The sequence below is a fragment of the Orbicella faveolata genome, unplaced genomic scaffold (genome assembly GCF_042242905.1).
Source record: "Orbicella faveolata isolate gen_17 unplaced genomic scaffold, um_ofav_v1 contig_3, whole genome shotgun sequence".
Lineage (NCBI taxonomy): Eukaryota > Metazoa > Cnidaria > Anthozoa > Scleractinia > Merulinidae > Orbicella > Orbicella faveolata.
Window position 1 is genome coordinate 653,607 of NW_028301558.1, and position 27,975 is coordinate 681,581.

The 27,975-nt window shown below is 38.8% G+C and overlaps 2 protein-coding genes and 2 long non-coding RNA genes across 11 annotated transcripts; 1 reads left to right on the forward strand and 3 right to left on the reverse strand.

Annotated features, from left to right (window-relative positions):
• Positions 1-1,184: 1,184 nt before the first annotated feature.
• Positions 1,185-3,355, reverse strand: LOC149105977 (uncharacterized). 2 transcript variants are annotated; one of them, XR_016209614.1, is made up of 2 exons: positions 3,138-3,355; positions 1,185-1,672 (listed from the first exon to the last, which is right to left on the reverse strand). It is a non-coding gene; the product is annotated as an uncharacterized LOC149105977 (long non-coding RNA). The 2 variants fall into 2 exon arrangements; XR_016209613.1 differs by having other exon boundaries at positions 1,185-2,172.
• Positions 3,356-4,892: 1,537 nt separating this feature from the next.
• On the forward strand, positions 4,893-11,044 carry LOC149105978 (uncharacterized). Of its 2 annotated transcripts, none has more exons than XR_016209609.1 (9): positions 4,893-7,337; positions 7,526-7,680; positions 7,763-7,913; positions 8,025-8,117; positions 8,660-9,785; positions 9,902-9,956; positions 10,163-10,288; positions 10,456-10,561; positions 10,839-11,044. XR_016209609.1 is itself a non-coding variant. In XM_089297419.1 (9 exons), exons 2-9 carry the CDS (start codon positions 7,540-7,542, stop codon positions 10,968-10,970), a joined length of 1,935 nt encoding a protein of 644 aa, XP_089153545.1. In that variant the 5' UTR covers positions 5,089-7,337; positions 7,526-7,539; the 3' UTR covers positions 10,971-11,044. The 2 variants fall into 2 exon arrangements, 1 of the variants encoding a protein (XP_089153545.1); XM_089297419.1 differs by having other exon boundaries at positions 5,089-7,337; positions 10,451-10,561.
• Positions 11,045-16,222: 5,178 nt separating this feature from the next.
• LOC149105979 (uncharacterized) lies at positions 16,223-27,850 on the reverse strand. Of its 6 annotated transcripts, none has more exons than XM_089297414.1 (12): positions 27,448-27,843; positions 26,961-27,010; positions 26,748-26,835; positions 26,242-26,406; positions 25,753-25,889; positions 25,257-25,368; positions 25,046-25,129; positions 24,569-24,749; positions 24,174-24,263; positions 18,011-18,209; positions 17,485-17,672; positions 16,223-17,012 (listed from the first exon to the last, which is right to left on the reverse strand). In XM_089297414.1, exons 1-12 carry the CDS (start codon positions 27,544-27,546, stop codon positions 16,348-16,350), a joined length of 2,058 nt encoding a protein of 685 aa, XP_089153540.1. In that variant the 5' UTR covers positions 27,547-27,843; the 3' UTR covers positions 16,223-16,347. The 6 variants fall into 6 exon arrangements, with proteins under 6 accessions (XP_089153540.1, XP_089153539.1, XP_089153541.1 ...); XM_089297413.1 differs by having other exon boundaries at positions 25,753-25,931; XM_089297415.1 differs by lacking the exon at positions 24,174-24,263 and having other exon boundaries at positions 25,753-25,931; positions 27,448-27,848.
• Positions 20,411-24,033, reverse strand: LOC149105980 (uncharacterized). Its single transcript, XR_016209615.1, has 3 exons — positions 23,391-24,033; positions 23,046-23,253; positions 20,411-20,932 (listed from the first exon to the last, which is right to left on the reverse strand). It is a non-coding gene; the product is annotated as an uncharacterized LOC149105980 (long non-coding RNA).
• Positions 27,851-27,975: the final 125 nt, after the last annotated feature.

The following is a 27,975-nucleotide window of genomic DNA, read 5'->3' on the forward strand; positions in this document are numbered from 1 at the left end:
TTAAATCCATTATTTTGTAGACGATAGCATGGAGGACCTGCTGATCAATAATCGAAAACCTCGAAATATGAGAAAGTATTTGATGGAAAATGCTCCCTTACAAAGAAATTTAAGCTATCAAGTTTATATGCTGAGTTGGAAAGTAAATAATGCACCAAAGAATCATTTTTCTGCCCTAAATTATCCGCAAAACCGTCGAAGATAACATTTTCTTCTGCGAGGCCAACCAACTGACGCAAGCTTCCGAGCAGACGTGTGGATATTTTAGATGGTAAAATGATACAAAATCATTGTATGGGAGACTTAGATGAAAATGATGATATTCAGAATAACATGGACGAGACCTTAACAGAAAGGTGCTTCATTTCATGTGAAAATGTTCGTCAAATATGAGATCGGAGCGGGATCTGTTTCCTCGGGCGTCCGCATGCAGTGCAAAGCTGTTTCTTGTCTCGCAGCTTCTTCTGAACTTCTGACAAGAAAGGCATCCTAAACTGTTGCTTTGGGTTCTAATTTTTTTTGCTAATTTCTCAGTGAGTTCACTTAAACCTGTATAGACTGTAAAAGAAAACTGTGTAGGATGTTACATGGAAAGAACTAAAAAATAGAGAATCTGGTTCCAAGCAGCAAGTGAATAGAAGAGGAAAGAAAATATGAACTGGGACACTTCTTATGCTAAGCCATTGGCAATAAGAGTTAACTTATCCAGGAGAAACCTGTTGAGCCAAAATGACTTATCACCAAAACAAAGAGTTCAGTACACTAAGGAAGGTTGTGACAAAGGTGATCTCTTATTGTAACCAAACTCCTTGTTTTCTAATAGTATCTGTCTTGAGACACCGTGAAAGCTTTACTGCCTCTAAGTTTGAAATGATAATCAATTCTTTTCTTTATACTTTATGCTTTTAATTTTCATCACAGTAAATTGTATGTAAATAAAGATAGCTTCAACAGTTATTTTACATTAAGTTTAAACTGACCTACAAAGAAATATTGTAGAGAAGAGTGTCACAGAGGTTGTACTTTTAAACATGAACCCCAAGCCTGATTTCTCTCCAGCTCCATCCATCCCAGGTTCCCTGTTGCTTTTTGCATTGATGACTTTATTTTTGGCTTCAAGAGAATGCATCATGCAAGTGATAAGTGTACATTTTCCACAAATAACACAAAAAAAACACACAAGATTGGGTTTTAAATGTTTAATTGACAGTACATTGACAGTAAATAGATAGCTTTATATGGTCAGAAAACGGGCCTGCTTGGATGGTCTTGCAAAGGTAGTGGAAGATGGTAACCTACGATCAAATAAAACTCCCCTTAATATTCACCAGTTGAAAATTGAAGTAAATGTTGACGTGACCTCCCTTCCCTCTTTGGTTTTTATTTCGCCCCTAACTCTTTTCAACACAAAATGTAAACTAAAAGATAGATTTCCTAATGAGATCTAGCACCAGGAACTCAATATGTATTTACCATTAAAAAAACTAATTCTCACAATTAAATGATCCAACCCCATCCACCCTTTAAGTCCCGTCCAAGCAGATACAATGCGGTAATGTACATGGAGCTAATATCATAATTTATAAAACATTAAATAGCTCATTTCCAGTGTCAATGTATTGAATTGAGGTCTTCAGATTTTCACGTAAAGAATTCTTTACAGCGCCCTCACCTGCACAAAGGAAAAATAAAATTTCTGAAGCATGTCAAACAAACTACAACAAACACTCTGCATAAAGCATTTTTGGATCCTGACATAAACAAAAGTTACAATATTGTTTAGGAATTAAAATAAATCAAACTTCAAATTCCTAAATTGTTGATCCAGTTGTGCCAATTTTGTAACCATCATAAGATCAGCAACAGGAACTCAAGGTGACCAGAGTTTGGAACTCAAGTTTTGTTATATAAGCATACATGATTACAGCCGACAGTGAGGCCCCTTATTTCGTCATAGGTAACAAAGAAAGCCCTCCCCCCAGTGACCCTAGATGAGTTAACTTTCACACCATTTTGTTGAGAAAGCGAAACACAAGTTACCCTTAGCAACATAACCAGGGTAACCCTGGTAGGCCTGATAACCTGTTTTCGTCAAAATACTAGCCTACCTGGGACAACTCATGGTATGAAGAAATCAAAATTAACTCACAAAACCCCACAGTGATCAAATGACTGAAAGGAAGCCAAAGGAAGAAGGACAACTGAGCATTAGAATATGAAAAAAGGCTTAAGTAATCCTGGAGGGACAACTTCATTTCATATAAACACTTGATAAAGTTGCCTCAGAAGGGTCTGATAGTGTTGTCTCCAGTACCCAAGACCATATAAATGGGGCCTTGTACTCTCTCCTCCATACAGGCTCCCTAAGGGAAATTGAATATACTCTGAACTACCAGCCTAAGGTCAAAGCAGCACAAGAGAGGCCTATGCAGAGGAGAGAGGGCCTTGTATGTCATTATGTTTAAAGAAAAGTCTTACAAGACTAGACCGCAAACCATGGGTAAAATGTAGACTGCAGGCTTTTTAAGAATATCATATTCCCATATTCATTTATAGAGAGATCAAGCTAACCATACTCTGGCTAACCTGAGCCGTATACTTCAGGCTAACAGGAGAACTAAACTCTCTATAAAGGAAATGGGAATACAATATTCTAAAAGAGTCTGCAGTCCTCATTTTTATCCTCTGTCTGCATTTTAACCACCATTGTGCAGTAGGTAGGCTTTAAGTCTTATTTAAATAATTAAAGTTAAGTTCTTGTTTGTGAAAATTCTCATTTCCGTCATTGTGGATAATATTTCTGTTTGCTAGGCCTGTTGTAGAAAATGTGGAAAGGTTTTAGTTTTCTGAAAGAACACTCCGAGCTCGATATCGCAGATATTTCATACTCAAATGGACTGATCATTTTTACTGCTCACTCTTCAAAATCATTTTCAATTACAATGTTTTCCTATACATATACACTATTCTGTGACCAAGTTACACCTTTCTTTAGGCTACCGATCACGTAAAAAACGCAATTTTACAGGGCGAACAGTCAAAATTTTGCCCCACATATTTCCACCGCAGAGCGATGACTGTAACTCTTTAAATGCACTTTATGCGAAACTTTTCGGTCATAATTAAAATCTACTTACCTCTCAAGAAAAAAAAATGATAGTTACTCCTTGAGATCCAAATACAATACCATTTGAAGCTGGAATGATCGGAGAAATCTGCCTCAAAAAGTTGTATCAGCGAGAGGCGACGACGCCATTTTCGAAAATTTTGTGCATTTGCGCGCTTCTTTCGCCGTGACGTCATAATGGCCATGATCATAGGGTCAGCCAAATCTGACGTGTTCACCTCTCCCTCCTGGATTTCTAGTACTAATCTTTCCATTGTGAAAAACCGCTGTCAAACGAGACTGTACTCGCCACCACTCTGTGTCACCCGGTTCACATGACTCCTGTGGGTGATGCCCGCTGAAAGTGCACCAAATTACGCGGGCGTCACCCGTCATAGTACGTACTATAGTACGAGCCTAGTATGGTAGGATACTACAACCGGGCGATTTTATGCCGGCTGACTCTAAGGGTGAAGTCACATTTTACAAACCCGTCATATCAAAACCATTTGTCGTTTTATTCAAACTTCTGCTATGAAAAAATAACAAAAGCTGGAAAAATGACTGTTTATACCGTGAATTGATGACAACAAGCTATAAAACGACTGGCGAGTGGACTCACAGAGTCTGTAGGATCTTACATCCGAGCGTTTAAAATTATGGGTAGCTCTCGGTGAAAAGTAAACTTCCGAAGTCGCCTCTGATAAGGAAATTTCTCCTTTCATCTAAGCTACTTCAATGGAAATAACCGATGAAAAACTGTTAGCTCCGCAGATCGGAGATGGAAAGCTGCGAAGGGAATGAAATTGAACTCCTGGCTGTGTACTATAGTATGGGTATGGCCGGGTGAGGGAACTTTAAGGGTCATGTCACAATACAGCCGTCTAAAATCAAGACCATTGTCATTTAATTCAATTTAGCTTCATTAAGGATTGTTATACTGTAAACTGGGGACTACAAACCATGAATCGAGTAATATTGCACTCCTGACCGCGTCGTGTAGAGTCTGTAGGATCCTACGGCCGGGTGATTAAAAGCTGGGTAGCCCTGACTGAACATGATCTGAACTCTAACAACGTACCATTTGATTTTTTACTCCCACGCAGTTCAGACAAAAGCGCGAAATACAGCAATAATGTTTTATGTCACTGTTTGCCGATAAAATTCCGCAAACGGAATGATTTTGGGCTCCTCCGGTGTCGTACTATAGGATGCTACGGCCGGGCGATTTAATGATGGGTAGCCCTCAGCGAAAAATTAAAATTCAAAAGTCGTCTCAAAAAAGGCCATTTCTCATTTCATTTACTCTTCTTGAATGAAAAATATTCGCTAACGCCGATAATCGGAGATAGAAAGCTGGGCTGTGTACTATAATATGGTTACGATCGGGTGAGTTTCTGCCGGGTAATTCTAACTGTTGAAGTCCCATTCTACAGCCGTCTCAAATCAAGACCATTATTGGCTTTTAATTTAAGCTTCTGTTATAAAAATAAACGTAAATAGGGCTTGTTATACCGTGCATTGGGCACGGCAAGTCACGAAAGGAATGAAATTGCGCTCGTGGCCGCGTCGTGTAGCGTCTGTAGGATCCTGGGGCCGGGCGATTTAATGATGGGTAGTCCTCGGTGAAAATTAAACTTCTGAAGTCGCCTCAAATAGGGAAATTTCTCCTTTCATCTAAGTTGCTTCAATGGAAATAACCGATGAAAAACTGTGAGTGTCGCCGATCGGAGATTGAAAGCTGTGAAGGAAATGAAATTGGACTCCTGGCTGTGTACTATATAGTATGGGTATGGCCGGGTGAGGGAACTCTAAGGGTTAGTTCAGTTCACAATTTACAGCCGTCCCAAATCAAGGCCACTGTCGTTTAATTTAAGCTTCTGCTATAAAAAAACCTCAATAAGGATTGTTGTACCGTACATTGGGGACACCAAACCCTAAAAGGAATTAAATTGCGCTCCTGGTCGCGTCATGTAGAGGCTAGCTGTAGGATCCTACGGCCGGGCGATTTAATGGCAGGCAGCCCTAACTGAACTTAATCTGACATATAGCCGCTTACCATTTGATTTTTTAATGCCACACATTTCAGACAAAAGTGCAAAATACAGTTACAACGTCTCATGTCGCTGCCTGCCGATAAAAATGCCGCAAATGGAATGATTTTTTGCTCCTCTGGTGTCATGTACTCCGGGCATGTACTATAGGATCCTACGGCCGGGCGATTTAATGATGGGTATCCCTTGCTGAAAAGTAAACTTCTGAAGTCGCCTCAAATAAGGGAATTTCTCCTTTCATCTAAGTTACTTCGACAGAACGATGGAAATATCCGATAAAAAACTGTGAGCGCCGCCGATCGGAGATAGAAAGCTATGAAAGGAATGAAATTGGACTCCTGGCTGTGTACTATAGCACAGGAACTCTGAGGGTGATTTATTTGACAATTTATAGCCGTATCAAATCAAGACCATTGTCATTTATTTAAGCTTCTGCTGCAAAGAAAAACGTCATTAAGGATTGTTAAACCTAACATTAGGGACAACAAGTCAGAAAACGAATTAAATTGCGCTCCTGGCCGCGTCATGTAGAGTCTGTAGGATCCTACGGCCGGGCGATTTAATGCCGGGTAGCCCTAACTGAACATGATCTGAAAAAAGCAGCTAACCATTTGATTTTTTAGTCCCACGCAGTTCAGACAAAAGCGCGAAATACGGAAAACAATGTTTTATGTCGCTGTTTGCCGATAAAATTCCGCAAATGGAATGATTTTAGGCTCCTCCGATGCCGTACTATAGGATCCTACGACCGGGCGATTTAATGATGGGTAGCTCTCAGTGAAAAATAAATTCTAAAGCCGCCTCAAGTAAGGCCATTTTTCGTTTCATCCACTCTTCTTGAATAAAAAATATTCGCTAACGCCGATAATCGAAGATAGAAAGCTGGGCTGTGTACTATAGTATGGTTACGATCGGGTGAGTTCCTGCCGGGTAATTTTAACTGTTGAAGTCCCATTCTACAGCCGTCTCAAATCAAGACCATTATTGGCTTTTAATTTAAGCTTCTGTTATAAAAATAAAAGTAAATAGGGCTTGTTATACCGTGCAATGGGCACGACAAGCCATGAAAGGAATGAAATTGCGCTCATGGCCGCGTCGTGTAAGCATCTGTAGGATCCAAGGGTCGGCGATTTAATGATGGGTAACCCTCGGTGAAAAGTAAACTTCTGAAGTCGCCTCAAATAGGGAAATTTCTCCTTTCATCTAAGTTGCTTCAATGGAAATAACCGATGAAAAACTGTGAGTGTCGCCGATCGGAGATTGAAAGCTGTGAAGGGAATGAAATTGGACTCCTGGCTGTGTACTATAGTATGGGTATGGCCGGGTGAGGGAACTCTAAGGATTAGTTCAGTTCACAATTTAGAGCCGTCCCAAATCAAGGCCACTGGCATTTAATTTAAACTTCTGCTATAAAAAACCTCAATAAGGATTGTTGTACCGTACAGTGGGGACAACAAGCCATGAAACGAATGACATTGCGCTCCTGATCGCGTCATGTAGAGGCTGTAGGATCCTACGGCCGGGCGATGTAATGGCGGGTAGCCCTGACTGAACATGACTGAAATAAAGCAGCTACTATTTGATTTTTTTAATGCCACGCAGTTCAGACAAAAGCGACAAGTGCAGTAATAATTTTGGAATCCTGTCATGTGCTACGAGATCCCATGTTTGGGCTATTAATTCGATGCTAGTTTAGCATGCATAAGAGCTTGGTCCAACTTTGCTGTATTGACTGCGTGACATTTTTCTAAGTGATGATTGAAATCGCATTGACCTTTGTTGCGTAACATAGCTAATAACTGAACAAAAATTTTGCAATCAAAGTGCTATTGTCTTCCTCTCCATATCACATCTAACCAAGTTTCTGAGTCTTGCAATTTCTCTATTGTACCATGCCTAAACGTGTGAGGTGAGCACCTAAAATTTTCTATAGCACAAAGGGTGCAACTTGCTCCTTACCGGTCTTTTAATATATTTTTAAACTTAAACCTCCAGCCACCCTTGAGCGAGCCTATTCCCATTGTTGTTGATATGCAGTTATCCGTACATCTACATACGAATTTATTTGTTTTCGTTTGGTAAACATTTTACATACATTTTTTTTTGCTTTTTCAGACAAAACAAGTCACACTTGAACGGTTTTAACCTTTTCTGCAAAGAGATCGCTAGAGTAGACGGTGGGTTCGTTTTCTTACGTTCTTATGCTGGAATCTTGGTCACTTATAATAAAACATGAATAGCAACTCTGTCGTGCCCCGAGTCGACGATGTTAAAACGGCGTGTTTGGTAGCGAAAATTCGTTATTGAGAAGAGGTTTGCGATTTTTGGACAAAATTGTAATTTTTCTTTGAACGATTTTTTACAGAACAAATAAAAGACATGACCTTTGAAGAGAGGAATTCTTTTCTTGCTGAGAGGTGGCGTGAGCTTCCAGAGGACGAAAAGGAGGATTTTCTCTCAGATGAAGTTGTTTCTGATAAAGAGCAAATAAATAGGACACTCAAGAAAGTTAAACGGGAGGTAAAGCAATTTTAAAATGTTTCATAAATTCACCAATAAACTTGTTAAAATTTCTTCTGTTCCTTGTCTTTTTATTTTTCAGTGTCAAAACCTAAAGGATTTAGGTGTTAAGTGTCTTTTTATTTGCGACACTGGCAACGGAAGTATGGACGTTCTTGGCCATCCAAGGGCAATACAATTCGTAGAGAATTTCCGGCTGGCTCCAAAGTTTTACTCGTTTGTCAATGGCGAAGGTCAGTTCAGTTCAGTTCATTTCAACGTGATTTGAGATCTCTGATCAATCTACGAAATGTCGCAATGTTTAACAGTCATAATTTTGTCACCTGTTATTTCGGTTTTGTCAGGAGCATCCGGAGGAGAAAGGATAACGACGTCCTCCCGATCGGAAAAGGAAGACTTGCGTCGCCAAGTAATTGACCTCTTCAACAGGAAATACAGTAAGTTACTTTTCCTTAAAGCTCTCTGCTCGGTATGTGTTCCATCGTTACCAAACCCAAGCATAAATATCAAGTACAACGGTGAGCTGTACTTGATGAAGAATGTCTTACGTTAAACAAACGTTTCCGTATATTTTTCGTGGAAAAGTTATCGGCACGTAGTCGTTTACATCATGAGAAAATTTTAGCGTTAGATTTGTTTAAATTTATGGATGGAAAGTTGGTGTTTCTTTTTTTTCTTTCCTACTCTCTTTCTTTCTTTACTTCTTTCGTTTATTCGTTCTTTCGCTCATTAATGCATTCATTCTTTTTGTTTATCATTTAATTGTTTATTTATTTTGTTTATTTATTTATTACAATTCAACCGTACATATGGTAAATAATTACATATCTTTAGGGATGTTTAAGCGCCAGTTACTCTAAGTGAGACCAAAAAAGCCAAATCACGATAGGGTTAATGGGGTTTTTAACCTTGCCTGGCAGCCTTTGTCCGCGGCAAGGATGTAAGGTTAAAAGTCTTTCACTCCGCTTGTATTTTCCAGGTGAGGCATGCGGAAAGAGTGGCATGAGAGTCCCATATAAGGACATTAAGTGCAATAAAATTTCTCTTTTGGTGGAAAACATGGGCTCACTGCCCTTAAAACATCCATCGGGTTATGGAGTGGGTAATTTGAAGAAAATAATTGCGGCTAAAAACGACATTATCTTCAAACTTACCGCTCCAAACACGCCCATACCACCACAGACGATTAGTTCCACGATACCGTTAACGCATAACACTGTGACACCTGCAATAAGCGCCGATACCACAATCATAACCACCAACGGTCAACCATCCAACAGGACAACATCAGCTAACCCTATCAACATAGCTGCAAACACACTACAATCCTCCACCACATCACCAGCCATCATCAACAATACACTACAGGAAAACAACACTAGTACTCCAGCAGCTAGCACCGCACAGCCAAGCACCACACCACCGAGCACCACACCATCAAGCAGCACACTTCCAAGCACCACACCACTGAGCACCACACCATCAAGCAGCACACTTCCAAGCACCACACCATCAAGCAGCACACTTCCAAGCACCACACCACCAGGCATCACACTACCAGGCATCACACTGCCAGGCACCACACCTCCAAGCACCACATCTGTAAGTGCCATACTACCAAGCACTACACCATCAAGCACCACACTTCCAAGCACCACACTGCTAGTCACCGCAGCACCAGGCACCGCACCATCAGGCAACACACTACAAAGTACCGCACCACCGAGCACCACACCTTCAAGCACCACACCATCAAACACCACACCATCAAACACCACACCATCATCAAGCATCACAATATCGGATAACACCACCATCGTATCCACCATAGCCACTACCAATACCAGACGTTCCACTAGAAAGAGGAAAGCGACGCAGAGGTTGGAGAAGGGTAAATATGGTACAGAAGATGAAAACTGTGAAGCGGCTCTTTGCCAGCAGGTTCCTGAAAGAAAAAAGAGGAGAGGTGAACGGGCTGAAAACCAGCAAAATTGGGTTTACTGCGAGGACTGCTTTAAATGGTTTCATTTTGAATGTGTCGGAATAGAGAGAGTTCCGGATGGACCGTACTTCTGCGGTTGCAAGACGAAAGAACTTAACCCGTCGTGAGTGTGTGATACTTTTTTCTTATCGCCCACTGAACGTTTCACATCTTTTGCGAGTTGTCAGATGATAGCTCTGCTTTCGTAACCAACTTGTATTTCTTTTTCTCGTCAATCAGGAATTATCCATCCGGAATGTCACTTTTTCAGTCTCCGGAACTCGCAGGTTTGAAGGTAGTATCCACAATCCAATTAGGGTGATATTAGCAGACTTCCCCTGTCTTTTTCAAATAGAAACAAAAAGAAGCCTTGATTCCTTCCAAATCGTCAATAGTTATAATTCATTGAATGCATGAAATAGTTGGCATCAATTATTTCCTATCTCGGTTATGGCTTTTAAGGGGTTCTAAAAATTGTATAATATTAAAATCTATTTACAGGACCACCTTAAGAATATCCTTTACGGGAACACCGCCAGCGCTAGGCATGGCCTTTTTAACGCCAGAAAGGAACACGAAGTTCTGATACACAGTTGTGACTGTACCAGTTATTTCACCGGGTCAAAGGTATGTGCAAAATTGTTGATAGTAGCTGTCTTTTTTTGTTATCAGTTAATTTATTCATTCGTAGAGTGTTTCGCTTATTATCGTGTTAATGATTATGATTACAGTTGTGATTGTAATTCAAGCACTTCTTAAAAAGTGTTGTAATTCTTTTTCCTCGGACAGATCAGAAGATTTACTAATGAAATAAAGTCATTTTTGCCGAGCATTTGGTCAGACTTTAAGCCAACCAACACCAGGATGATGAGCTACCTCATGTCCGTCTTAGTTCCTGAGGTAAGTTAGTCCTTCCTTTCTTTACCAGATGCTGCTTATCTCTCAACTTTTCAATACCTGCTCTCCTACTCGCCTTACCAGCCTAATGTCTCACCTACCTAGAGCTGTTTTCGTTATTAGAGATTTCCTGTAGTTACCCTCTACCTATTCCCTGATGTACTTTTGTGAAATGTTTATTTGTTTGTGATATATTATATAAGGCAAACGTCGGTAATTCTTATGAACACCATATTGCAGTTTCACTATTTTTCTTTGTTATTATTTTTGATTACCATAGGCATTGATTTATATGGTTACGATTAAAGAAGGTTGCTCAAGACAAACCGCGGAGAAGTTATTTGCAGTAAATCGAAATGCAGCAGATGCAGGACAAGACAAGAATCGAAGCGAGGAGACTGATTCGGAATAATGTCAGGAAATGTTTGTCACTCCATTGCACTTTGCTGTCTGTTATGATTGAACATTAAAGAGATGAAAATGTAACTTTAAACGGTACACGTTTTCTTCTTATTTTAACTTGCAAACGATTTTGGTTTTTCAAGAGGAAACTTGCAAATAAAGGTAGCCATACCCCAACACAGAACTCTGAAATTTATTTCTTAGACTTACTTCCACGAAGAATAACGGTGTAGAGCATATACCCCTAGTATAATATGAGTCCGAAGAAGGAGATCCTGTAATGCGCCCTTTCATGTGCGTTGCCTGTCCGAAATTTTATATTGGTGAAAAATAACTACGATGCAATACGCTAGCGGGAAAGGCATTGTAAACAGATTGATGTCAGAGAAATGAAATACCTTCTATGTCTCCATGGGCTTTAATAACTATGCAGACCGACGCAATTGATGTTTTCAGTTTTTCTTGTGTCTGAGTTTGCACAAACTGAAAAACACCTCAATAACCCTAACTGATCTGAACAACTATAGTGGTCCAACCTATCTGTGCATATAGGTTGGCTCGGAGGGAGAGGGGCACTCAAGGAAAGTTTGGTGGGGTCAAGTTAGGCGAGGCCCTCAAAGCCTGACACTTTTTAACAAAGTATCCGTTCATTTCGATATCCTGTTTAAGAAAAGAGACCTTTATTCGTGACCCGGATTTGCTTTCCAGTTAACGTACAGAAACTGTTTTTATTTACAACTCACATCACAGAATTGTATTAAAAAAAATTGTTGGCATCAAGGCTTCCGGTGCAGAAACACACCCTGTTCAATTGTCCGAGAAGCTAAATACAAAGTTATAAACCCTGTTTAGAGGGAGTGCCTTCCCCCGGAGGGTAGTGAGCCTATTCCGGGCGGATCACATTGGCTATTTAAAGAACGTGGTTTGTCGATCTGATCATGACCAATTTCTAACATTTCGACGGATCAGAACAAGTTGCGTTGTTAGGCCGGTTAGGCTAGTCAGTTGAATTCTTATTATGGACACTGGAATCACAACGAGCACCACGCAGTATTTAACCTTTTTATCAGAAAGGATCGCGGGAAATTTTTCTTGGTTTTAAATAATAAGCATAGCAATATTGCCTGAAGATATCACCATAAACACACAGAAACGAAACTTCTCGTTCCCGTTGACGGTTTTGTAAGCGGAAATGCGACTGCCTCGCAACGCCTTGTGGATTTAAAGGAGTGAGAATGATTTGACGGTCTGAGTGTTATAGCTTGATACACGGAAATTTTTAGCGTTCTGTATATTTTTAGGATTTCACAGGTACATTACAATACTTTGGAGCCCGGTCATTATTCAGAGGGTGGGGAGGGAGGCTAATGCAAAACTAAGCATACCAAGCTTCCTTTTCTTCAGACTGTCCCTTTTCGCTACGTACAATTATCTCTAAACCCCCCCCTCTGCTACCGCTCCCCATCCCGAAGGTCGATACTTTTTTTCACGGTGATTCCACTCAATTATTCAACCCTTAAATCCCTGAATTTTAACTACACAGAAACGGGGCATTTTGACTACATGTCCATCTTTCGAAATCACAAATCGATGTCTTGGTGCGGGGTATATAGGTGATTGCAAGAAACTCGCAAAGTCAATCCCGTTTTTCTAGTTATTTGGAAGTGCATGCGTGAAATTGGGGTCAGACATCGATGTCTCAGTGCGGGATCCGTAGGTAATTACAACTGAGAAACTCGCAAAGGGAACTCCGCTTTGTTTGGTGATTTGGTAAATAATGTATGAAAACGAAAATCGGGGTCAGAAATCAATGTCTTGGTGCGGGGTATATAGGTAATTACAAGAAACTCCCAAGGTCAATCCCCTTTTTCTAGTCATTTGGAAGTGCAGGCGTGAAATTGGAATCAGAAATCGATGTCTTTGTGCTGGATATGTAGTAATTACAACTAGAAATTTGGGCTATCCTTGTTTTGCGAACCGTACCTATTCGCTTTTTTCTTTCCTTTTTCCATCTTATTCTTTCATTTCTTTGTTAGCCTTCTTATAATCACTTTGCAAATTATGTCACGCGCTCGAACAGGGCGAACACTAATGTGGGAGAATAAATAAGATTGGCGGTCGACCAATGCAATCTCAAATAACGCGAAAAATGACCATATAACCTACAATGAAAAATTCAGAATTTATTTTCTGACAGAGACCGTAAATTCAAGGAGGTCTGCGTTTCTGTTACCTTAAAGGAAGTCAAAATTCGACTTTTTCCCATTATGGTGAAATGCCTGCCTGACAGATTGTCATTATTCTTGGTTTTAGTCAGTTTTTAAAACCCTGAAAGTTTGAGATTGGGTCATCGACCGCTGGGACGGATTCGAGAAATAATTTCTAGTTCAAAAATACTAATGATCTCGCAACCTGAAAATGTTGCGCTGCGTCATGAGTTCGACGTTTACAGGACATTTAACTCAGACGCGAAGGTAGAATCTTCTTGAGAGCAAAGGTAAAAAGTCGCTGATTTAGGAACTCTACGATTCGGATTCTTGTTGAACTAGCTTTGAGTAAACTGTCACTTTTTACCAGCTTCTTTGCGGTGTTTAACAAATAAATTAATTGCATTTTCTTGAAATATAAGGCTTTGGAAAACTTTTCCTACATAGATACCGTAAATCCTCCAACTAGGACCTCCTCCTCCTCCCCCTCTTAAATAAGCGCCCCCTTCGAATAAGCGCCCTTCCCATCGGCCAAAATTTAAAAAAGCGCCTCCCTTCGAACAAGCGCCCCCTCTACTCCCCTTGTTTTATCGAAGAGTACTGAGACAGCACAGGATGTATAGTTTTGGTCGTGTTGGTCGTGCCCAATCACCACAGCAAGTGATCGTTGACTCATTCAAGCACTGCAAATTGACCGTCGCACCGGACGGTAACGAAGATCTGATGATTCACTGCCTAAAGCCCAGCCAACCTTGTGCGTGTAGCATGCTTAAACCGACCAAAGGGGTTATATTACGTAGTTCTCTAAGAGAGACAAGACCCTTCTGAGAGACTTCTGAGGGACTGACATATAAATATATTACGAAAAAACCCTGATCATATCTGACCACGATTTAGGAAAAATTAAATAAGCCCCCACCCCCCCACTCCCCTCGAATAAGCGCCTTCCACCTTCTCCTAAATGTCTAAATAAGCGCCCCGGGCGCTAGTTCGAGGATAAACGCTGAATCGATTGTGTGATTGCTATGAAGATTAGACCGTTTTGTTTCTCAAGTATTCTTCTATTGGACTCTAAAATGTCAAAGAAATCGGTCATAGATTACCCGTTCAAAATCGCAAATTTAGAAACGGACACCCGGCCCGATAAACAATCTTGCAATTACCACTATTCGGGGGATGTGTGTGGAAGGGGTGGGGCTTGAGGCGGCGGGAAGGGAAACACTGTGTACTTTCCAAGGTGATAACAAACATAGGAAAGGAAAGAAAGAGAGGGAGGTGAGGAAAGAGACTAAAAGCTGTCAATGGTTAATGTCCCCCATCTAGAGGATATCTACGAGCTACATTTGTTTTTCAAATATTTTAGCTTTTCACATCTCCGTTATAAGTTCCAACAGGGAAGTGAACAAAACCGGTTGACATAATGTTAAATGAAAAAAAGATAAAGATAAAGTTAAAGACAAATAAGCGCCTTCACTTCCTTACTCGAATTCCCAAAAAATCGCCGGGGGCCGCTGTAATTGGCTAAGCTGTAGCGGCTCCCCTGGCCATTTTGTTTTTTGTTTTTTTTCTTTATGTGTAATAGTAGGCCGAAGCTTAATAAATAAATAAATAAATATGACGATAACACGTCACCACCATTTGGCAAGCATGGCATTTGAAAGGAATAAAAGAAACTGTGAGCAGCTGCTAAAGCACCAAAATGTTTCATTCTGACTACACTCACACGAGACATTCAATGTGAAAAGTTTATTTCAGACATGTCAGTCAGTCTTCTGATGCACGAAAGTCCTGATAGCGACAGAGCGTCCTCACGTATATACAGCAAGAGTAACGTGTATACTACGCCAGATACGAACAACCACTAAAAAACCCACCCTGCAGATTTGGCAAAAAGAAAGTGGAAACGTATTCCTCGTCTAATGCAGCAGCACAATACCCCGGGGAAAGGGTACAACTAATCAAGCGACAAAACTTCACAAAAGTCCGTTGAAACGAAATACAATAAAAGGCTAACAACACAATGCAGCTAGAGAAGTTCAATCGAAGTTGAAAATTCTCAGAAAAAAAATTCACTAACAAGGTTAACCAAGGCACTAAGCGACCTAGAATAAAGTAGTTTTCCCGCGGCGACCTCAAGGGTTCATTAACCGATCTTTTCGAGCCGTTGCTAAGAAAAATTTATTCTCGTATAACCTCATCACTTTTAGTTAGTTTATGTGTGTTAAGTTTTTCATGCTCAGCAGCACTAGTGATGGCGTCATCAGGCTACGCCCATGGTCATGTGACTAATACTGGAAAAACGCCAAGGTTCCCAGGCAAATTACTTTATCGGGATTTTTTTGTCATTGATTTAATATTTTAATTTAAATCCTCATATCGTTATGCATAGATTTTGTTTGATTTCTGAATGGTCAGATTTTTTAGAGAATTTCAAAATATTAAAAAATTCTCAATTTTCAGAAAATAGCATGATTTCGAAAAAGGAATACATAGCTATGTTTCCACCGTTGGCTTTAATCGAAATCCGTCAAAAAAGGCTGGATTTAATGAAAAACCGCGTTTCCTTTAACATTTAAAGAAACCGGAAGTGCGCCCGAAATATACTGGAAGTTACTCTATTAGCGCGTGCGCTATTTACATTACTAGTGCACTTTGGTAAGATCAAACAAAAACAACCGGAGCTAGTTTTTCTCTTTCTATTGCTCTTGTTTTTCTGTCTTTCTCTTATTTTGTCTTTGCTTGTACTTTTTTTACTTTGCATTTTGTGAAAAACAAAGGAAAACATCCAAAATGTAAGCGAATTTGCAAGTTATTGAGTTGTTTTTATTTTCCGCGCTCAGGCTGACGTAAGTAACCGAAAGTGAAATTTCCCCTCCTTAATAACGCACGCGAACGCGCACATAAATCGGTTAATGGGCCCTTAAATACTCCCGGTTAACCCATCATGCTGCGCCAATCTCTCCAACGTGTCGTCAGAATATTAATTTCTGACTAATTCGTTCCCATGTCACTCAACCGTCTGGAACGGCATAGTTCATTTCACAATAAAAAAGACTTCTTTGGAGGGTGGACGAAATGCACTTTAATTGTACAGTGATCGTGGAATCATAAATTTAACGCAAGATTTGTAACATGATAAATTCCTCGTACAAGAAATCCAAACATTGCAAATTGTATTAATTAGGTCAAACTGTTGAAACCACTATCAGCATCATCAGTGACTTCAGTTTCATATTCCGTGTCATCATCACTGTCACTGTCACTGACTTGTCCATCAGCACTTTCCGGAAGGCTAAGAAAAGTTCGTTCATCCTCTTCCGTTTCAAAGTTGTTCTTTAAAGGGATGTCTGTCGGCTCAAAAAAAAAGCTTGGCAGAGCAATCTCGTGAATGTGCGAGAAAAACAAATTTTTCAACTCTAGAAGTTGCGATTCTAGGGATAGTAATTTCATTTTTATATAAACATCTCTCCCTTCAGCCTCAGTGGACATACTGGAAGACTTCGCCAGTGATGAAGAAAAAACCGCGTGCTCTCCGGTAAAGTGGGCAATAACGTTTTTCATGTCACTTTGAAGTAAAGTGACTTCCTCTTTAGCACGATCAACCAAGTTGTAAAGGTCAATTGCTTTTCTTTTTACGGAAATGGGGACTGGTGATGTTGAGCCCATGAACTTGCTACGTATCCAGACTTCTGTTTCCGGATTTTTCACTTCATCGACCTCGAACGAGCGAGGCAATGGCCAATCACTGCTGCACTCAAGTCTGTTGAATTCATTGAGAGAAGTTACCATGGCCTTCGTTGCTTGCGAAATTTGTTTGGAGAGCCGTTTGGCAAGAGCATGACCATCTAAGAGAATTAAACAGAGTAGCACAATTAAAAGTTAAAGACTTTAATAATAATAACAATAACAATAACAATAACAATAACAATAACAATAACAATAACAATAACAATAACAATAACAATAACAATAACAATAACAATAACAATAACAATAACAATAACAATAATAATAATAGTAATAATAATGATGATAATAATGCTAACAATCATAACAATAATAGTAACAGCAATTTTTAACCAGGGAACCCCCTCGCCAACGGCGGTTTTCATTACGGCCCTGAAAATACATGTTGATAATTAAAGTTTGTGAGTTTAACATACGTTTCACAGGAACTTCTCGAGATTAGCAAAAGAGGCAGGTCCGCTCTTACTTCACGTATCTCCTTGCACACAAACAATCACACCGGATACCAGTTTTCATGACTCTCAAATCGCTCCAGCTTTTTAAATACATAAATTTGGGTAAAATACTTGCCAGCATATTTCGCCTTCAAGCACAACAAGAACCACCGTTCTACAACCTTTGTATGCAGTTTCACTAAAGCAACCCTTTTGCTTCGGTCATAGGCAGCATCTCGAGCCATCCGATATTCTTCACAAGCAGTAGTCCAACGCTGAGTAATGCCATTTCTGTGCTCCAAATCTGACAAAACTCCTTCTAATCTAATAAAATCCAACAAAATATTTTATACACACATTTATTTTCATCCAATGCTGCTGAAAATTGTGCTACACGGTATAAAGTGATTTTGACAAAGGAATAGAGGAGATTTGAAAAAGAATCTGTGCCCGAGGGTAAAAAGTCACGTAATGTATGTGGCATGATAAGCTTTTTCTCTATCAAACACTCTGAAGAGGCCCAACCCTAACAAAGCACTTTTGATTAAATGATGCAGCAACAATGTTACATACCAAAATATAGCCAAAAAATGCATTTACTACTAAAAGCAAGCAAACAAGCATTAAAAATTATAGGCTAAATCCCCGCAAAAAATACATACTTGGTCAACTGTCCATAAAGTTGCTGAAGTTTATCAGGGTCAGATGCTTGCTCCCATTTTGAGTGGATTTCATAGAACATTTTAAGGTAGATTACATAGCCATGTCTCCAACAGGGTTCTTCAACTGGGTTATGTAATCCTCCTGTCCATTCTGCTTCCTGCTTTGCCCATTCAGCAACATCTTCCCTTCGAACCGGTACTGCAAAATGAATATTTTATAATATTAGTACCAGTGTAAAGCAATTCAAACCTTTTCGACAGCTTACATGTATAAAACCGTGTTGATATTTTCTTGTGAACATACTGTAGTTATAATATAAACAAGTCTAATTTGCATGGACATTGCAAAAGGAAAGGAAATGGAATACAGAAAAAAAAATCGCCTGCCCGTACGAAACGAGCAGATCTGCAGTAGATCTGCAACAGATCTGTTTTGACAAAAACAGATCAACTGCAGACTAATTTATCGTCTGCAGAGTCTGTTTTCAGTCTGCTGCAGACGTTGAGCTTGAAAACTCTTCCCGATTTTAAGACTGCAGACAAAAACAGACGAACAACAGATCTGCAGAATATCTGCAGCATCTGCAGATGATCTGCAACACGTTGAAGTCCAAAAACCGGATCGATAGACCATTCATTGTATCGTCACTTGGGTATATTAACCTTAGTTGGATCAGTCATGACTGGTTCGTTTTGAGATGCATAAAATAGTTCGATTCTACGAATAAAAAGATAGTCGAACATTGAAAATGCGTAAATAAGAGGCATAAATGGTCAGCCACTTACGTACAACGTGCTAGTAAATCAAATGTTATACGTCAATTGAACACTTAAATTAAATGATAAATACACTTTCGACCTTAATTTATTCTTATTATATAGGGATTAGACACATATGCCTAACGCATCCTTTCAATAAAATTTAAGAACACTGCAGGGCACATTGGTGTTAAATTCCCAGTTCCAAATGCTCAGGGAAAAACATTTCATCGATCGACATATCAGTGTTGATAGAACAACGATACGAAAGTTGAAGTCAATACGTGAATGAATAATGAAAAGTGGAACAAGATGGTTAAATCTCTGTGCTATGATTATTTTTCTTATACCTACAACAGCTTCAAAACATAAGGAGACGTTCTTAAAATCTTGATGTCTTCTACGCCCCGGAAATGGCAGAGGTGAAATACATCACGTTTCAAACCATCATTATCTTACAAGAATGAGTCAGTAACGCAGACCATGATTTGCATAACCGGGTGACCTAAGTGGCATGTTTGTTAGTGACAAGAAATGTGATGCCTCAATTTGGGGGTATAAACATGTAAGTATATCGCAGTAATGAAGAAAATGAAATAAATGTACAAATTATCTTTACCTTTATTTGCTGTTCTCGACAAAGAGAGAAAACCACAAGTGAAATCTCATCGGCCGCTGCGAATATGACAGATTCTCCTGGCTGATACCCGACACCTGTCACACTTGAACCGTCCAATAAGAGTAGGAGATGTTGCTGACACTGATATTCCTTTCAGTTAAAGTGTCACATTCAAATTTTGCGCGCAAACAAGACAGTCTGTAAGAAATTGCTTTTTGACATAAAAAGATGGCTTTTGCTATAGTTCTTTGGACGGAAGAAGATTTATATAGCGTCGCAAGTGCTTCGCAAGTATATTATGCCGGAGAAATCCTCAAGGGCTTAGACGCCATGGTTGACTGGGAGGAGGGAAAGAAAGGAAGGAAGACCAGTAAAAATACTCCCTACCCAGGGAAAATTATTAAGACTGGAGGTTGGTGGTTTTTCAACTGTTTTAAGACATCTTTTAATGTAACATTCCAGTTTAACTAAACTCTGATGATCGTTCAAAAAACAGGGTAATTATCAGAGGTGAACAGCAAATCGAGAAACAATTTTATTCACAGCATTCTTGCCGAAATCATATTAACTAAGTCTGGAGTAACGGTGACGCGATTTACAGATTTTTACTGTTTGAGCAGATTTACGTGCACATTGCACATACGTAGCTGTACTTAATAGTAACATTTAAAGACCAGTTCAGGAGGCTTGGAACATTTAAATGGGTAGTTTTTGAAATGAACAGGCAATCCAGCCATGCAATTTCTTAAGTAGAATAAATTAATTTTGGAGCGCAAAATAGAGATAAATGTGACTTTATGAAGCCTGTGAGCTTTTATCTGTTGCTTCCTATAGATATTTATGTACAAAATATAAAATTTCTGGAAACAAACTGGAGTAGGACTGAGTGGCACTTTAGTTATGTAGTCAACTTACACAAGAAGGTTGGCAATTTTTGGGTTTTATTCTGACTTTCTGTACCTAAAACTATTCAACTCTTTTGTAGACTCTTCACAAGGCAGCGGAAACTAACTCCAACTCGGTAGGTTCAACAATCGATTTAATAACCAATTTAGTATTACAATCAAACCGTCTAGTAGTATTAGTATTACAATCAAACCGTCTAGTAGTAGTAGTAGTAGTAGTACAATCAAACCGTCTAGTAGTATTAGTAGTACAATCAAACTCGTGATATGTGCACAGGCTAGTATTAAGCAGTTCTGTTCGATTTTAATTTAATGATTAGGTTCGAGAACTTGCCGTCTGGTAATCAAGATGAGAGTAAAAAATACGTTGCAGGCCCCGGGAAACAAGAACTTGTGCCAGGATCTGGAATCTACATATCCTCAGCTAAACTTAACTCCATTCACATACAGTCAATGCGATAAAGACCCCAAGAAATTATACTTGCTGTTAATTGAAGCCTCCTTCAGTGAGGAGACTCTGGCAACAAGTCTTGCCCATGGCTCCCGAGCACAGACAAGCAAAGCGGGTGTGCTTCATTAGTAAGGCTCTGAATCAAGATGTGGTGAAGACTTTAAAGGGCAAGGGCATCAGGCAGTAACCTGTAGAAACATACGTACACAAACACACATGATCAGAGATGATGTGTCGCATTTTTGTAATCATGTTGCTATAATTGCGATAATAATAAACTGACTACTTTTAAAAGTAATACATACATGTAATTTACTAATATATTTTATTTTTTATAGCGTATGTTGGAAGGTTTGTCACTCTCAACGAACTGGAGTTTTCCGTATCCCAGATGAACCGCATTTTAACAAAGTTGGAACAGCCAAAAGAAAAACTCAGGGAAGTACAGATAAGCTGTAACTACTGAAATAAGAATGGAAAGTTCTACCAAAGTACATGTATTTTTGTGATCGTGACCGTCTCTACGAAATGAAAACAGCTGACAGTTTTTCTCTCAGTATCAGTATAATATAACAATGTTTATCCAAGTTATTTATTTCTTCCTTTGGCGTGAAAAGTGCAAAATTGATATTACACTGATGTGAGGCTAAATGCTTAAATCATCGATAAAACTCCCTCAGTAGTTTTTTTCATTTTGGTGCGAACAAAAAACAGATATCAAGATAATTCTTCACTCAGTAACTTGCAGTGCTCGAATTGCTGCGTGACATACTTATTGTATTTTGGACTTAAAAAATGAAGAAAACATTTTGTGAGAAAATGGGCTTATTGAAGCAACAGAAGAAGTTGTTGAACGGAAAAAAAAATGTAGTTTTTTCATAATGCGATCGAACAATGTAAACAAACGAGTATTAGTTGAGCGAAGAGAATGAAACATTTTGTCGAATCACTAAAAATACTTACAAAGAGTTAGTAATTTCTCACAGCATGGATTAAACTCATGTTTAGTTTATGTTTAGAGCAGTGTGTGACTCAAGTTATTTGCGGGTGTATTATGTTTATTCCGAGTATTTGGATGTGTGCTGTTGAACACACGAAATCTACAACGCTTGACAGTAAACTCATTTATTAACCGCGCGGCCATGGGCCGAGCGCGGTTCTAGGTTTACCCGTGGTTTATTATTTTTTTTTTTGTCGGTGACCAGACGCAGACCTCCGCTCGGCCAAATTCCGAGTCACGCAACGTGTGATGTTTTTTCCGCCAGAAGCTGTTAAAACATTAATACAAGGATAATTTTACGGATATTGTTTCCTTTGTTGTGGGTAAAATATATTTTCTTTTGGTTTTATCGAAGCGTTGGATTCAAAGGGATTAATAAATATGCTAAAAAAAGGTATTACGTCAGCCATGGAATACGTTAACGTTGCAGCTTTCACTTTCGCTACGTGACTAATAAGATCGTGTTTACTTTGCAAGTTTATTTCGCCAGAAGCGACGGTCATTAATTTATTTGCAAGTTTGCGAGTATTTCTTGTGGTTTTAGGCAAATGAAGTAAATTCTTTGGCTCTTTCATCGCAGCGAGTTCATAGATCGGAAGGAAAATGAAATATTTGCAAGCCAAGCAAAGAACATGTCAGGACATGCAATGATTACGTCATTGGTAGGGAAATAACCACCGTACTAAAGATAGCCGTCGATAACGCAATTCTTGAATTATGTGACTCGTGTGACTCCTTTGCTAGCCCTTTACTCAAGGAAAATATTAAATTTAAACTTGACTTTTAAGAAAGAAAGCTGTTGTTAATAGTGTTCGTATCTTGATGCCCATACATATCCCAAAGAAAGTTCCAGATTAACACTATTACGTCATCGGAGATTTCGCAACGGCTACGACTGATGGTGCAATAGTACAGTCTGTGTTTATCAAGTGATGTGATGTCTACAGTAATCAATGAATCATCAAGGATTACTTTCGAATGTACACTGCGTTGCAACTGTAGTGCTAAGAAAATAGTTAAATTTTAAAAGCGCGGTTTTAAGATCCAACAGATCTTCTTGTTGAAAATACTCTATGTCTTGAAAAATCTGGATTTACTCACTGCAGTGACTTAGAATCGAAACCGACCTTATGAAAAGGTCACACTAAAAGTAACATTTAATCATTGGTCGCATATCGTGAATAATCTTTTGACTGGTCTGTAAAAACTGAATATGCCAAGTTGGCTTTAGGTTTTACTTTCATTGCTACCTACTAGAAGACAATGCACTATCTAAACTTGTTACAAATGTGTAAGCGTACTTTCTCAGTATGCGTTAACAGTGCGGGTCAAGATTCCGTCAGTGTTCCGTAAACTCTTGGTAGCGACCTCTCTTAATTACGGTCTTCGCTCGGCCCTGGTGTGCTGGAATATTAGTGACACATGTTCGAAACAAGCCGTTCAGGGATCGAAGGTTAGTGCACCATAGACTTTAGGCCACAGCAGAATGCTGCAACGTGAACCGAGTACCTAATAAACGAATATTTTTGATATCTGTTGATATATGTAAGTAAGCTACGAAGCGAATGAAAAAATTGATACAAAAGGCGAACAAAAACTCGATAAGCGGTCGCTGTTGTGCATTATTTATGTACTCTATGACTTACCTCTTTCGTTCCTTTAAACTGGCTTCATGTCAAGCAGGTGCCGAGCACAGACGAGAAGGAAATGAATCTCACTTAGTATCCAGTTTACTCGATCTCGTTTCTGTAAATAACCTGCCAAGCGAACCAAAATAAGCACGCGAAGCCTAGCCTGCGAGCTGAGCAAGCTCCCTTGTTGCTCGCAGGCTACGTGAAGCCTAGATTTTTTGAAAGGAGTAGTTGCTACCCGAGGTTTTTTTTATTCATTTGGAATATGTGGAAAATGTCACGCTAAGAAAATACTTTAAATTCCTGCTAGTGATATTATTTGCTTTATCTGTCAACAGTAATTGTTTACTTTTGATGAATAACAAACCAACCTCCCCTGTCTATCTTTTAAATAAACGTTGTTTGATTGGTGCATTTTGTGGGCTTTTTGTTTAACATGATAGGCTGATTTCGTCTGCAGAGCGTCTGCAAATTTGCAGACTTGTTGCAGATCATCGCTGCAGACGCTCTGCAGACATTCTGCAGATATTCTGCAGACATTCTGCAGACATTCTGCAGATGATCTGCAGATAATCTGTAGATCATCTGTAGATTATCTGCAGATCTGCTACAGATGTGCCAGCAGATCTGTAACAGACTATAAACAGATCTGCTCGTTTCGTACGGGTGTTTCTGAAAGGAAAAGTGACATAATTCTCAAAAGACTGAAATGAATCTGTTAGGTACATGACTCCAACTGCAACAGGCACAGATGAATTCAGCAGTCAACATTATCAGGAGGAAGCAAAACAATCTGACCTGTAAGGCTATCCTGCAATTTTGACAATTCTTCCTCTGCATCTTTAATTACCAAATGTGCTTTCTTCATGCGAACACACAAAAGTTTCCCTGGGGGAAACAAATGGAATGAAAATAAAATTCCCTTAAAAATAAAATATTAGTTAAAGCTGATGGTTCTTAAACAACTATTCTTTAAATGAGAATTGCAGCATTTTCTTGCCATCCAAGGGTTTCAAAAGGAAAAGGAGAAGACTAGAGGGGGGAAAATTTGCTTGTAAAGCATACAACAAAGAGGCATATAGTTTTGTAAAAGAGAAGTTCACAGGAACCATGCAAAGAAATCCTTCCTAGACAACAATTTCTTAATTAAGCTGCTACTGACATTGAACGAATGAAAAGTTCATTCAGCTAACCTAAACTTGCTGATCTTTTTTTGGCGTAAAAGAAAAGAGCATCAGATAGAACATCCACCCGGTGGTTTGGCCTCATTTCCTTGGTCATTTTTCCAAATCTCCGTAAAAAGGACCAAAGTCTCTCCATGACTTCACCATCTGTGAGACCAAAGCCAGGAACTCTCCTGGGACTGTATTTGATCTAGAAAATCAGTACAATTCATCAAAACAGAACTAAATACACAGTAGAAATGCTGTTCAATCCCAGTAACACAAACATTGACCCCATAACACAGGGTGGCCATACATGCTCATCTTTTTTAAAATACTACTTTTTTGACATACAGTTAGTTTCAAATAAGTGGACATTTCAATAATAATCACCAAGAAATTTTGTGACAAATTTTCTGACAGAAAACATGATATACAGTGTGGCAAACAAACAAAAACACACAGGTACACACATGAGCAGATGTCAACTGAATAATTTAAGCAGACCTGGCATTTTGCTTTGTGTCCATAGCTATGGAAAATGGGAATGGCAAACTTGACAGACTGTAGGATGTGATGCTGTCCTTGGGCCTACAGTGGTAATATTGTATCAAAGCAAAATTAAAAACTTCATTGCTTAACTGGTGCTTAAAAGACTTTGTTATAAGATCTACATGACTTTTCATGAAAATAGTAAATGAAAAAATGATAACAGAACCTGTAAATGAGTTTCCAGGTGACAAGCAATATCATAAAGCATGCATACATCTGTGGACTGATCACCAATTTCCTCAAGCAGATTCTGCAACATCCAAACTGGGTATGCAAGCCTATTAGAAACAAAATTAAAACATAGAATTAAAAATTAGACACAAAATTAAAGCATTGACTAACCAATTTGTAAACTGGCAACCCGGCATTTTTAACCTAGTGGTTATTTCGGGTTGCCAGAACCCTAATTTTTAGCAATATTTTATATATTTCTGTATTAATTAATTAATGAAAAAAGGGTAATAAAGAGGACATTGTTGTTGTTGTTGATGTTGTTATATCCTTTAACAAAAATTACATAACAAGAGAGAGAGAAAGAGAGAAAGAATTAAAGAAAGAAAGGAAGGAAGGAAGGTAGGAAATAAAGAAATTATCAATAAATTAATCAAAGCAATTCTGACAGTGACAATTCAGTAAAGGAGTACAACATAAACAAATGTTACCTTTCACCATGTTTCATATTGACAAATTTTTTGGGAAACTCATGACGACAGGCCCGCCCAAATATGGCAGTTTCACTGAGGGCAGAATATCGAGATCTTGAACGTAGTGCATCACCAGCAAGAAAGTCACCACACACCTTATAATTAAATGAAACAAAAAATGATCCAATTCTGTGAGTCTAAGTACAGGAGAAACAACAAAAAATATCATTGTCATTTTTAAGGTTTAAATAGTCAATCTAAATTGACTAATAGCAATAATAATAAGAGATATTCACAATGCAGCTGGGCGATTCCCGCTGCTGTAGTTAAGACAATATACAATTAATGTAATAATCTTAGGTAAATACCTGCCTTTCCCCACCCTTCATTGCACTTTCCCACTACCAGATCATTTTTCTAATGTAATTTTAACAGCCCTGTATCAACATAGTTTCAGTCAGTTAATGTCTCAAATAGTTGTGCTGGAGAAAACAGGTTTCCACACACCCCATTTGCTCTACTGGTTGTTGGATGTTGCTGAACAAACTCTTCCACCTCTGTGTCATCATCAAACAAAACAGTTCCAAAGAGAGGATTTCTCACACTTCTGCCTGCTGACTTTTTTCGGCCAATAAATAAGGCATCCATGGATTCAAGAAGGGTACCCTGAGTCTGCAAAGGTGTATTAATTAACACAGAGTGATTAGACAACTGAACAATCTCTTTCTAGGTAGACCTAGATTGTCTATACAACTAGCTAGGGAAGTCTCCAAACATGGCCCATAATGATATACTTCATGAGCATTCAGCAAAACAATTTCAAACAGGCTAGGGATTCCAAGCTAACTAGAAGTCCCAACAGTGAACTAAAGGTATAGTGTTCAAAGGTCATCAACATACAATCTCAGGCAATATCAGCCATTCCCATCTCCTTCTGTTTCAATCAAAGGATGTCAGATTGTCACTTAAGACATTCACTGTGCTTACAATATTGACCTCACCATTCTCCATACCTTGGGACATGCAGGACACACTATAGTTTCAACAGCATTACAAGCACTAACTGTGAACTTAAGAGTGGATAGTTTATGACAATATAACCTGCAAAAAAACAGCAACATTGTACTGTTCAGAGCTCAACACTTAATACAAATAAATAGTAACTAGTACTACAAATGTAGTTCAATAATAAGTAAGGTGTAAGGAGACATAAAAATAGAACAAACCTAAATTCTTCAAGACTGTCTATGACCACTGGATATAGCTTTCTTTGGTTCTAAAAACAAACCAGTTATAGGTACAATGTAAACAGACAGCCATCGCAATCCTTGGAAAAAAATTGTCTGAAAAGGCACACATGCATATCTAAAGTAATGTACAAGCCACAACTTGTTGGTAGTATATCTTAAACCTAAATTTCATACCCGCAGTGTTTTGAGGTAAGTATTCCTAAGGTAAAAACTAATGGTGGGATATATCAAAATACAGGAGGGTTCCAAAAATATAACAGAAATACCTACAAATGATGTGGTATCATCATTATATATACTGTGAGAAATAAGCAACGAGCACTGTTGTACTTCAAAAACAAGCAAGATTGTTTAAGGCACAAACAGCCTACTTTGCTCTTAAAACATGGAAGCATAAAGAAATAGATGCAGAAAATAAAGAATAATATTACAAGAAAGAATATGAATCAAAGGTGGTCCTCACTGAAAAAACGATAACATCATCTGTCAGGATCTCAAGGGCAGCACAGAAGTCTTTAACAGCTACTTGACACTCAAGACTCAGGGTGTGTAGTAGCTTCATCAAATCTAGAGTGAATGCCAACTCAGGCTTTGTTGGTGTTGCACCCCAAAGATTGAAACGTAACAGCCGCAGAAAATCGGGTTCACAGTTACAAAACTGCACCTTCACTTTTGTTTGATAGCCTACATAAATATAAATATAGATAGATTACATAATTTATACAGGTATACATATGAAGAACTGTCTACAGAAAATGTGCACCGTCAATGAATATACACACCAGCAAGGCATGTTCTTACAGAACAGAATCCTAAAATTAACAATATACCAACTCACTGTTTATTGCCTCTCCCACAAACAAGATTTACAACTACTATTGTGATGAACGCTCAATGATCTATTGTAGTCTTACCGCAGTATTACGTAGTTCCGTTCTAATCAAAGGAACAATTCAGCCTTATAGTTTCTGTACGTGCACGTAGCTATTAG